The sequence below is a fragment of the Leptinotarsa decemlineata genome, unplaced genomic scaffold, assembly GCF_025532065.1.
Source record: "Leptinotarsa decemlineata unplaced genomic scaffold, Ldec_3_MD MMD2_tig00000505_RagTag_RagTag, whole genome shotgun sequence".
In the NCBI taxonomy this organism is placed as follows: Eukaryota; Metazoa; Arthropoda; class Insecta; order Coleoptera; family Chrysomelidae; genus Leptinotarsa; species Leptinotarsa decemlineata.
The window spans coordinates 9515576-9529097 of record NW_027412549.1 but is presented as its reverse complement, the minus strand read 5'-3'; the positions used below and the strand labels follow the sequence as shown (position 1 = coordinate 9529097).

Genomic DNA, 13522 nt, shown 5'->3' with positions numbered 1-13522 from the left:
GTCAGGCAGAAATTCAACTCTATCAAGAATGATGATATCGAAAATCGTATGACACTTGAAGAATTGTATGAGCCCATAACAAAACCATTGAATGTTTTATCATCAAACGCTACTTCGAAATCGCCAGTGTTATCATCAAATCATGGAAATGTTCAATCTACTTCAAATTATCCCATGAGTACTCCATTGGGAAAACAACAATATTTTGGTAGTGCATCATCTGTGAATAGTGACACGAGCACACTTCAAGACGATATGAGAACAATTCTATTCGAAACAACATCATCGTCCCACATCGATTCCTTGGATCTTGACTCCTCACCTAATATGAATGAAAGTCGTGAAGGTGTTTTGGCGAAACATTTGAATAATGTGTATTATGTGAAGATTTGGTAGAGGATGTTTTTACGACGAAGAGTTATTACAAACCGAAAATCCTGACGTATATCTGATTGAGAAGGTGTTGAAGAAAAGAAAAATGAAGTATATGTAAAGTGGTTAGGCCTTCCTAGCGAACAAAATTCTTGGATTGATGAATCAAATATGGTTTAAATGTATCTACTAATGTATTTATGAATGAAGTAATGTTGAAGTTCATTATTGTTTTCATTTCAATTATATGAATGTGAATTGAAAAATATTGCAGCGGTAAACATTACCCCAACCACTCGCAACGTTCTGTGTATACCAAACCAAAATAATTGTTTACTCCATTTCCGCTTATATTTTTCAACTCACGATGTTGAAAACACATTACCATTCCCAAAACTAATCGCTGTCACTTCGAAATGCACTCTCCAACTCTTGTCGCCAATTATCTCTCATTGATAATGCCGTCTCATAAATTTGAGTCGACTCCTCAAGCTCTGCCTGAGCTCGCATTCTCGAACGTTGATTGAATCGGTTATCTTTCACAATTTTCGAACAGAGTTCATTGGCATCTTTACATATTTTAGCCAATCCAACCTTCGGTAATGCAATCTTGGCATCTATTGCTTGAAGAGTTTCCTCATCAACATTAATAGCTCGCTCACTCTTTTCGTGTTCAGCAATAGCCATTTGTGCCTTTACAAGGCGGCATTTTGCTTTCTTTTTCATTTCTCCAAACCGATGTAGTGGACTGAAAAAAGATGGCGATTCAGCTTTCAAATCACCCTTCATTTCTGTAGGTACACCTTTTGGCTTCCTCTCCGATATGTCACTTTTCGTTGTGGGTTTTTTCTCTCGCACAACACTTTTCGATTGTTTCTTTTGTTTGAAGTCAGTGACAATCGATGGAGATGCACTAGTAACCTTCCTCTTGATTGTTCTAGATTTCTTATCAACACCAAGAAGAAGGGTAGATGAGGGGTATTTGAGTGGTGATCATTGCGAAACGATTGGATTTTCAATAACAATTTGCTCATTTGGTTCCGGCACATCTGCAAAGTTAATGAAGTCGTTAATATCAAAATCATTTATCGACTCTTGACTCGATAAATGTAATACAGGAATATTTTCAAAATCAGTGTGATCGATATCAACAAGTGGTGAACCATCTTCAGCAATCAATAGCGGCATAGAACTCATGATAATTATCATTTAGGTCTGAGGAATGATATGTAATAGCAATAGAATGTGAATAGGAAAGGTGATGATGTTACTGATACTTCACCTTTCATAGAAGAAAATAAACTAGCGCATGCGCTCTTTCATCAACTGGCACATGCGCTCTTCCACTAAACTGTTCACGCAAGTGACGATCTTTGTCATTTAAAAGGAACACTTTGTGTTGCATGCATTTATCAAAATGTGAGAAAATGATACAAATGAATTCAAAAAATATTATTTAATAATAACAGAGGATAATAACGGCAATAAAAATCGAAAGTGTTAATGTGTCTCTGTTGATGTGGAACGTTCTTTGATTCTCCTTCTCAATATTTGTTGTTCATGTGTCAAACACCAACATTGAAAGAAATGAATTCTCATATTGGGGTAGAGTTGACCAACCTCCTCAAATAGATCCCAAGAACTTCTACATGTAGTGCATACATGATTCCAACAATTCATAGAGTATGTATCATAACGCAAACAACGTTGCAGCGGAGCTGGAACAGCCACAAATATTCCTACAAATACCCATATCATTGAATATTACAGGTTCGGAACACTTCAGGCACTGTGACTGTTGTTGACGATATACTGATTTTGTTCGCTTCGGTGGATGAGATGGAGGCGATAGCTGAATCCGCGACACACAATCATTGCACATACCGCATGGATTAATTGTTTCCTTAGGTCTAATAATTTGGCAAAAGTTGCACACAATAGCCCCCTCAATCATCATTGGGTAGACGCATACTTTTGGTTTTTCATTCCACTCTTTTGGAAACGGCATTTTACTAATTCGATTAGAAATATCAAGAGATGACTCATTGAAACTCTGACTGCTCTCTCCTATACGGACATTCTCTATTTATACAAATTAACACCATGTGAAAGTATACTGGGAGAACTTCTCATTCTCACAAACATGACTTCATCATACCATCTTATGTTTTTAGATGCTATATCCTTCTCTCCCACTCAAAACGAGTCAAGTGATGAGTGGGAGTCGTACCACTACCATCACCACTACCCACTAGCTATACAATTATATAAGTCGACTCAAGTTCTTACGAGCGGTCGGCCAACTACCTTCATAAGGATTAGTCCTATTGCAAGTAAGTCGGTATTTTTCAATAGGACCAAGCCTTGCTGCAGGTTGTCGACAGACCTTTTTCACAACCCTATCTTCCTCCTCGAATAAGTCAGGGCTGAGAGATTGCCCCCTACCACTCGAAGTGGCTGCCCTCTCCTGATGTACCACCGGCATGATCGATGCCAAAGCGTTGTTTAATTCCTGAATGTTTGATGCTATCATTCTGAAAATGTAAAATAATACAAAGTTACTTGATATAAAAAAAATACATTGTTAACTTAATCAAAATTCTGGTTGTTCAAGGGACTGGACTGGGTTGGACTGGGCTGGACTAGGCTGGACTGGACTGGAGTGTTCAAGATAACTTGAGTCGTCGTACTGAATGTTGAGGAGTGCTCTCCTTGGGGTATAGGCATGCATGCGCGATTGCTGGGAATGAGGCGGGGGGTGCGCACGCGCAATGGGGGTGAAGGCGTGCATGCGCGAGTGTTGGGATTTGGAGGCGGGGCGGCGAGCGGGACCCCGGCGAAGCTATGCGTGCTCGCTGATCTCGCTTCGCGCACGAAAGTCATCCATACATACATTCACCATGTTCGTTCAATTCATACGTCATCTGTTGGTTTTGGTTCTATTATTCTAACATTTGGATTAATGTTCAGTCCTGGATACCCCAGTCCACCTGATGAACTGAATTCATGTTTTTCCTTCAAAACTACAACTCTCTGTTCCAAAGCGTCATATTTTTTCATTGTAGGTGTTGTTATATCAGAAATTTTTATATCTACATCACTTTTAAGATTGTCATATTTACGAGTCAAAGTTATCCGAGCCTCTGCAATTTTATCGTCGAATGCTTGACGTGCATCGCGAACAACATTACCTATTGTGGATTGTATTGCAGCTTGTAGGGCTAGAAGTATGACATCCTTTGTTCCATTAATTTTCCTCTCAAGATATGGTACTGTTACACAATCACTCTTGTCAATTGGTTCGCTTGTACTTTTCAATATTTTTCTACCAAACTTATCTATTGTTTTAGACATTGTGCACCCACGATAATTCTTTTAAAACTGATATTTCTTCCATGCTATATACATTGCAATAATTGGTTAGGAAAATAAAAATGAAACAAATAAATTTTTATCATTTTTATATTCATCAAAGTAATACAAATACATTAATATCACATTACAGTTTTATTTATGAATACCTACATAAACATCAATATTGGATTTTCCGGTTTTGGAAACACTGAATGGTATTTCAGTTATTGATCTCGACAGACAATAAATCAATTAATTGATTAAGTGGACTCTCCTGTGATTGTTGAATGATATTACTTATCCAATGAATGTTATCATTCGTATCGTTGTGATAAAATTCAATATCATTATGACCCCAAGGAAGCGTGTGGGTAGTATTCGGAATGATAAATCGTTTATCGTCGTGGTATGATAATGCAACTTTATTCTTCAATTCAGTATACAAATTTTCTGTATTTACTTCCAGAATGAGCGAGTCGGTATCTGTGTAAAGTAAAGAGACACTTTCACCAAAGTATTGTTTGATGCATCCATAGAAAAAGTTATACATGACTGTTTTAGATGATTCTAATATAGAAAATCCCAAATATAATGGTTCATCGTAATGGACTTCAACTTTACCCAATTGAATGGCAACGAAATTATCTGTGAAAATTGAACAATTTTTGGAATTTGGTCTGGATATGAGAGTGCTGGCACCTATATTTTTCTTTATATTTTCCCAATGTGTAACGAGTCTAACATCAGTTCTGTTATCTACATTCTCCATTGTGTTTATAGAAATATTTAACAGATTTATTGTAAGACCTATTACGCATTTCAGTATTAAGAACTATATAGGGTTTCATCCAACATGATTGTTTGAATTTCAATACTCTATGTGTACTTATTACAATCAAATCATTTTTGATGGCTTGCTTTAGATTTCTTTAATGGACAATATATTTTGTTTTATCATTCAAATTTGGAATTAATTTGGGAATTTTCGATTGTATACGAAGTGGTATTAATTTCTCAACTAAAAATGGAAGATCGAAATGTTTATCATGCAACTCTTGTGGATAATAATGCACACTTCAAACACATACCCATACGGACTATCAACACTCACATTCATCACACCAAGATTAAGAATTTCATTAGATGTCAACCATGTAAATTCACTTGTTGGTGGAGGTTGTGACCTACTATGATCGTATAGATTTGTTGCATCTAAATATGTAATGAATGTGGAAGGTTCATTGGGATTATAATTTGGTAAAAATTTATTATTTGCTATATGTTTCCTCTTACTACACTGACTTATTTCACCTCGTATACCTTTTTGAAAAAAGTGAATAATATCAATGTCAGTTAGTAATTCCAACATAGCATCCCAAGATAATCCAGTTGCAGTGTAATAATGTGCTGGATCTAAGTTATAAATCTCTAAACTTGTGGTGCGGAAGTTTTCAAAAATATCACATAATAGCAATACATCCAACTTCAAATACAAACCATATTATTCACCTAAATTCTGACACTTGAATAAATTCCACACATTTCTAGCCCTATCATAATCATTTTCTGAAATATGTTCACAACTGAGTTTGTCATAAAACTGATTTTTTGTTGGAAGTGATGGATGATTCAATTTGTCAATGTCATCAATGAAACTATATGGAAATACACCTTTCTGTCTCATCAAATTGAATTTCTCAATTTGTGGAAAATGTTTAGGCGTCTCCAAACATTGATCAGAGGTCAAGTTAGCACCCAACTTCTCCAACGAATTAGTCATAAATTTATAACTATCGATAAATCTCATTTTGAGATAATTCTTCCTAACCACACCATCTTTATCGGTATAGCTGTGTGTAAAGAGATATTTCGTGAAAGATATATATTTCCCTTTAGTTTGCGGAATGACATCAACTTTCTCTGTATTCCTATACAATTCTTCTATGAATAAATGGCAATCATATCTACTTGAATTATGGAAAATAATAGGTATAAAGTTACGTATTTTCAAATTCAAATTACATTTTGAATGAGCGGCATGTGATCTTTTCTTCCCTGTGACATGACAGTCATCTCTAACTTTGACTTCACCATCAATAAATGGTTTATTACATATACCACAAGTTCTGGCTGCAGCAAATTGATCCTCTTCTTCGAGGGTTTGTGCATCCATTGGTATAGAGTATCTGAGATGATCTTCATATATCTTTTTCAAATCATCTTCAATGCTACTCACAAATTTCTGAACAGCATCTACACCCCTATAAGTAAAAAATGTTTACAAATCATCTTTATATGAACATTTTATTAAATAAGCAAATTAATATGGGGCATGTTTGAATGTTTTAATCGTGTATGAACTTTCGGGATTTGGCTCATTCACGTGAATTGGTTCAATGACTGATTCAAAATCAGCATATACTACAAATGGAACCCTCAGTTGTCTCTCAAAATTTTCAAACAATAATTTATTTTTCGCAACCATCATACCATATTTATTGATTTTAAAATTGGTGGTTGGTGTTGTAGTACTAACGAGATTACGATCATTCATCTTATGACGTGAAAGCAATCTCTCGCTGGAAAAATATATCAAACATCCATCACAAAAATATTTTTTATGTTCATAAGCTGATAGTTGACTAGAAACTAATCTTGAAAGATCTTTGATCCCACAATAGTGACTATTACCGGAGTCATCAGTTATAAGTAACAAATTGACATGTCTCCGGAGTCTTCTCTGTGAGTATCGCAATAGACCATGTAGCATTTGAAATGCTACAACACAGAATAATCGATACCTTTTACCTAATACTATTTCAAAAGTGAACACACTGTATAGGAAAAAATAAAAAAAAAACCGAACAAATTGACATGTCTCCGGAGTCTTCTCTGTGAGTATCGCAATAGACCATGTAGCATTTGAAATGCTACAACACAGAATAATCGATACCTTTTACCTAATACTATTTCAAGAGTGAACACACTGTATAGGAAAAAATAAAAAAAAAACCAAATAAGTTTTTGTGGTGGTATCATGAGTTCATGGATCTATAAAACATCACAGATTACGAGCCTTGTTCAGTGAAAAATTTCAGCAAATATTTTTTGGACCCTTTCCACTTTGAGGCCACATTCCACCAACGGTAAGATAATAAAAACTGAAGTTCCAAGTGCCCAAATAAGCCCTGTGTCATTTTCAGCCCTCTTTTTCCTTCCCCTCAATTTTATTTATTATATTGATTTCTACCTGAAATCATCATTCGATGTACAAAAGTAGAAGAATAGTACCGACCGGCATTTTGGATCCTTTCAATTTCAACTGTCACCTATAGTAGTTTCTGATCACTCTTTTGTGAAATTCATCAGTAATCATCCTTGGGAAATTGGACGAAGTCTATGTAACCGGCGGCCCTCGAAAGAAATTCCAGATGAGCTATATATATATTTTTTTTATTTATTTTTTTATTTGATCTCCAACGAATATTTCGCAAGAAAAAAAGATTCTATACAGTTTCTGTTTTACCAAAATTCAGATTAGGAAATATCAGGATTTTATTACTATTTCCAAGGTGTAAGGCAAAGGTATACGTATACGATTGCATATTGCTACAGGAAGAAATATCCTGAAATATATATATATATATATTCTCTTTTGATAACTAAACTGATTGGCGCCCAAAGAGGTTAATTTTGTATTTTTCATCCAACTCACGACCCATAGCTCCCTCGTAAAAACTGAGTAACCGTTTGCAACTGTGTAGCCTTGTTTTATTTTATTCTCTTTGATTTTTTTAAACAACCAAGGTTATAACCAATCACATCATACTTTATTTCACCCTTGTCAAATTTACTCTCTAAACCGTAAACATTAATTGAAATATCATTCCTATCTTCGAATCTTTCAATTCTCTTATTATTAACTTTAACCGGAAAATCCATACCTGTGACATCTAAAACATTGGAAAAATATGGATATGATGTAACTTCGGACACTCTACCATTTGCAGGATATAATGCTGATGTTATAGCCCAAGCAAAACAGTGTTGATCTTTGTTACGAACATTCACGACAGCTTTCCTACATTCAATGCATTCGGGGAGCTTCACATATGAACGTCCTTCCAGTGGACTGTATTTATTAATGTTAACTTCGAAAAATAGTATTTTTTCATAAGTCCAACCTAAATTACAAAAAAAAAATAAATAGTACTACTCAATCTCATTGGAATTTACAAAAAATTAATGCCTGAGTCACGTTCCTGGAATTTAGTCGTTTGAGCCACAATTACTTATCGGAATCCATCAAAAACAGTATTCAAATCTGAAGATTGGTCCATTATAGTCTGAAAAATATAATTCTCAAAAACTTCCATATTCACTTTGATGCTTTTATGGATCCTGATGGCAAATTCCAGTAATTCAATGACCTTCTGCCCAATCTCATTACAAAATGACATGTAGTCAGTGGATACAATCGAACTCTCCACCCTGTATGTAGCAATGCGGCAATTGAATGCTGTCCTTATAATTTCAACACCTTCAGACAATTAAACACATGCATTATATTTATGACTCATGGTTCTTCGATGAGAATTCACTAGGGTCAAAGGAATTGTCACATTACAACAATTGCATGTATACATAGGTGTTGCATTGTCCACTCTCATCCGTTTCACTGAAGGCCCTCCTTGGCAACTCCGGAGCTGTCCTGTGACCACAGTCACAGGAATACATTTTCTATGATACGTTCTCACTAACTCACTTGATGTAAACTGACATAACCAACACTCGTCCGCTTCTGAAATACAGTCTGATCGAGTCCGTCAAGACGTCATTGCCAACCACACCTCTCAACTACATGCGCCAACCCCACCTCCCAGCTAAATGCGTTAAAAGATATCGATACGAACAGACAGTGTTCCATTGACAGCGAGAGTAGAGCGATGCGTTACGTCATAGCCTTCGCCGCATCGAGAGAGGTGAGGAAACACCGATGAATATGCATTACTAGGCACACGTCGTGGAGTGAACATCTCGCTCCACTACCGGTGAACGGTTGCTGCTGTGACGTCACATCACTACTAACTTGGTGGGCTCACACCGATGGAGCGTTCATTACTTGAAGAATCTTCGAAGTATGCAGACGTATGTTTGTACATATATAGCACATGATGAAACCCTGTACCGTGTATTCTCTCTCACACACACACCAACCAAATAAAATTGTTATTATGTCAAACACACACAAAATCTCATATGAAAAAAATTCTGAATGACCCATGCACCAGACACTTCAAGGTCACATCGCCTTGACATCACTAAACCATAAAATAAACTATTATTACGTCATAGTGGTGGGGGGAGGCCCAGAAAAGGCTGTAATCTGTTACTAATATTCCTTGAAAGTGTACTCCTTGACTATAAAATTGACCTGTTTTTTCGATTCCCTATATTATTTACTGGAAGGATAATATTAAGGGTGGAAAGTTTTTTGAGTTGAGTATCAACCAATATTTAACTTCTCGAGGAAAGAAAATACATTGATATTGCGACACAATATCTGTAATACAATCTTCAATCGTTTGACTCAAATACGCGACCTTGACATACTATTTGACCAAAAGATGTAATTCAATCCTGGTATTCAAAGTACCATATTTTCTGCTGATAAAATGTTAGGCTTCGTATTGAGGAATGGTAGGGAATTTTCAGATTCATCAACTCTTACATTACGGTTATGTACGGAGCAAATTATAATATGGGGTATCAGTATGGTATCCCCATTATGCAACCTTTCCATAGAACGTGATCGAAGAAAATATTTGAAATATTTATATTCGCAAAAAATCCATTTAATGTACTTCGACTGAATAGTTGAATATCAATCTGATATGTGGTTCATGTGACATTAATATATTCCCATGAATTAATTCATGGCGTTTACTTACAATGAATGGATGGAAAAGCAATTTCTGCCTTGATTTGTCATGTGCAGACGTTGAATTCTGCCATTTGTTAGGTTACATTAGTATCTCTTGTACTGAGTAACCTTTCAATAAAAGCATTTTTTATTATTATTATTATTATTATATGTTCTATGTGTGTGTGCACTATGCACACATGTGAATGTACATTTCTATCGTATTCCTTTCATCACATTTTTTCAGTATACATTTATCTAGTTTATACATCTTCTGTTATTGGGTGTATTGGGTTGGTCAATAACCGACATAATCTCTTTTTACAAAAACAATATTCTTCGGAAACAGGCTTTTTTTTTCTTCGTTCAAAAAATGGGGTAACTAGATAGAAAAATCAATGTTGATACCTCAAGTACGGGTCCTACAGATTTTTGTTGGGAGTCTTGGCTACATTTTGTGAAGCTTCAATGGAAATGGAGTGAAATTGACAGCCTTCTCAGTTCGTTCAGTAAAGATTCAAAGCCGTCTTTGAACAATAGTCAATCATGTGATTGATGAAATGTTCAAATTGGGTCTGATTGAATCATCAAATTCGTCATGGTTTCCATCGGTTGTGATGGTTGAAAATTTATTTTCAAAAATATATTCCAAAAAGAAAACAGGTCATGAGGGTTAATGTACTAATTTGAGGTAATTCAGATCCTTTATCTCACATAGTAGATTCAGTTCAGATGATGGCCACCAATGGAGCTTCTATGCGCCCCTAATGATACTTTATCTCCAGATTCAACATTCTAGGATCCGATATCACTCGACAGCGTACGCATTAAGCTTGATAATTGGAAGACCAAACGCAATCTTTTACTGAGTGCTGGATCGCCCTATTTTTTGATGGTCCGACTGTTCAACTTGCTACTCCGTTTACGTAAATCCCGCAAAATCTACGTCGAGTCTACCGTCGTTTTGAGATGGAGCTTGTTGAATCCGACTCTTTCATTGTTATCAAGTTATCAAGCTATCAAGATTGAAGTGATATTTCACACTATCTGGCGTAATTTTTATTTCTCCAACGGAACTACCCGGACATAAACCTCGCTGTAAAACTAAATTTGAAGAGTGAAATTTTTATTATTCAATAATAATGAATCAGCATACGAGAGAATTGAAATAAAAATGTAAGTGAGGTTAAAACCGCTTTTAGAGTTCCAGGTAGGAGGATTGTGCCGTTTTGTACACATGGCCTTTGGAATGCAGAATGCAACGACCACTTGTTTTCTAGTTTTCAAATGTAACTTCAGTTTTCATATATTTGATTGACATCATTGTGGTATCGAAAGACTTCACACCAAATATATCAGCTACTCGACTAGTACTACAAAAGCTTTCAGAAAAAGATTTGACTATAAATCGTGAAGGGATGAGTCGAATATTCAGAATATCTGGTTCAATGAGACAGTCAAGGTACAGATCCTTCGAAAGTCGAATTATGAGATATTCCAGTACCAAGACATGTGGGACGGTAGAGTGGTACCGGAGATTCATCAAGAACTTCAGAATAGTGTCGATTCGATCTATGATTCCTTCATCTGGAAAGTTTTCACACTCAGAAAAGATAAAGTTACAACCTGATTGTAACAGTACCGTCACCCGGAGATGCTATCGCATAGCGAAAAACTTATCGTGGTTTTGTAAACTTTCAAGTGAAAATCTCACATCAGAGTCTGTTTTTTGAATGAGTTATGAAGTGTTTACCATACCCAAAGACAATTTCTTGATTGGATCCTGAATACAACTACGTATATGCAAATTTATTCATAGTCAAACTACTTTTCAGATATTGCTTTATTATCATCATCGAAAATCAATTCTGCTATTCAGACAATTCAATAAGATCTTGTCGAAATATTCATTACTGATACATGTCTATAGTTGATTAGTATTTCATGGTTCCAAAGTTCCACTCTCTATTTTACAAACAATGAGAGTTTGACAGTTCAAATAATGAAGAACATTTTCTTCCAATTGATATCATTGCATTAAAACGAATGGGTCATCAGCATTTTTGGTGGAAATATTCCACATATCATAATAATTTCACAATTAACACACCGTTGGCGGAAAATGCTGCCATTAAAATTGTGATGGAGAGGGACAATAACTTCATAGCGATTTGTGCATCTCCGTCTGTAAACCTGAAAAACATAATTACCAGTTGATTATAAGGTTGGAGTTGAGACTTTATTCATATATCTTATGTATTGTGTGAGTATATATTGTGTATGTATTGTGAGTATGTATCTTCTTTTTGGAGTACACTAATAAGTTATGTTGAATAAGTATGAAAATGCATCTCCCATTGTATTTTGAGTTAAAATAATGATATTGATGTATACGATCTAACAGCTAATGTTTCAACTCTCCGCCTATGATTTGACTTGACAAAAGCCGCAACGATTCGATAACCTTGGGTTGCACGTTACAAAATTTCGGAAATTACACCCAATTCTGGACCTTTCACTACCACTAGCATCATCGCGTGGCAAATGGCCTTGAATGTGTGTGTGCAGTTCCAGTCTGCGCATGTTGGTTACTTTTAAAACGTCATCACCATGAAAGATTTAACATCGAAAGCAGAAACGATTCGGTAACATTGAGTCGCACTTTACATGACTACGGAAATTACAGCCGATTCTTCTCTCCCCACTAGTGACGTCGCATGGTATATGGCCTTGAAAGTGTGTGCAGTTTCAGCTTGCGCATGCTGGAATCTTGTCTATTATGTTTCCGAACGCTCACTGACACCGATCACCACTATGCAGGCGAACGCGACAGTGAGTTGATTTCTGCATTGAGGCATTCGGTCCGAAAAAATACCCAGTGCTGAGAGGACGCACTGCATGCCTCAATACGCTTTCAACCCTTTGCCATAACAGCCCCTAGAGTTCATTAAGATCAGTCGTGTCAAAGATTCCGATAGTTAGGGAAGCTATAGACTATGCTGTAGGCGATCCCTCCCGATATAGAAGGCTCCCACATTCTGTCGAATGAGGCCCTCATGTCCCCCATGACCAGATTAACAATTTTCCATACATCTCACCCCAGCCAGGTAGGGGTACTCCGTGAAGGGCGGTACCGATGTCTGAGGATATTCATGTCGTCATCCCATTATCAGTTATGACCCATTTGTCCTTCCGACAAACGTCAATTGAAAGGGAGAGGGAGCCCGGCTCCAACCTGTCCGAAAGCAAGATGGCTGTCGACGTGTCAAAGATATGGCACCCGGGATGTTTTACTATGGTTCGCGATCTCAATGTGTCACTGAAAAAAGCGCGTGCCAAACAAGCGAGAGAGTGTTAGTCGGGTACCTATTCAGTTCTATTGAACAACTCAATCATAGACTATAACGCTGTCTCTTATCAACAAGCGGAAATACCATATTATTTTTGTTGAGAACAATAGAATATTTCACGCGCTTCGACTAGAACATTTCTTATCGATATTTCACAATCACTACTGTGAAGTAGTGATTGTAAAATCTAATGATTGTGAAGGTTCACAATTGTTGTGTCAAGTTCCATAATTGTTACGTTCTTGGCATAATAATGTCACAAAAACGTTATGTTGATAGTGAGTGCAGAGTTTTTCAGTCTAAATGGAAAATTGCATATTTTTTCATAGAATGGAAACATATACCATTGTGTTTGATTTTCAATCAATCAATTGCTCTTCGTAAGGAGTTTCACTTGAAGAGACACTATGATACTAATCATAAATGAAAATTCGATTGTTTCACTGGAAAATTGAGAATGGACTCATTGTCATCTTTCACTGAAACCTGACATCAATAAGCTTCTCAAAAACAAGACAAGTTG

General features: G+C 36.2%; 1 protein-coding gene across 2 annotated transcripts in view; it reads right to left on the bottom strand.

Moving 5' to 3' along the window:
- Positions 1–11474: 11474 nt before the first annotated feature.
- Positions 11475–13522, bottom strand: part of LOC111510455 (equilibrative nucleoside transporter 3) — a 40221-nt gene continuing 38173 nt past the window's right edge. For both annotated transcript variants that reach the window (XM_074173895.1, XM_074173896.1), the window contains one exon: positions 11475–11842. In XM_074173895.1, coding sequence (XP_074029996.1) covers positions 11734–11842 — 109 coding nt within the window. In that variant the 3' untranslated portion in view covers positions 11475–11733. The remainder of the gene's footprint in view (positions 11843–13522) is intronic.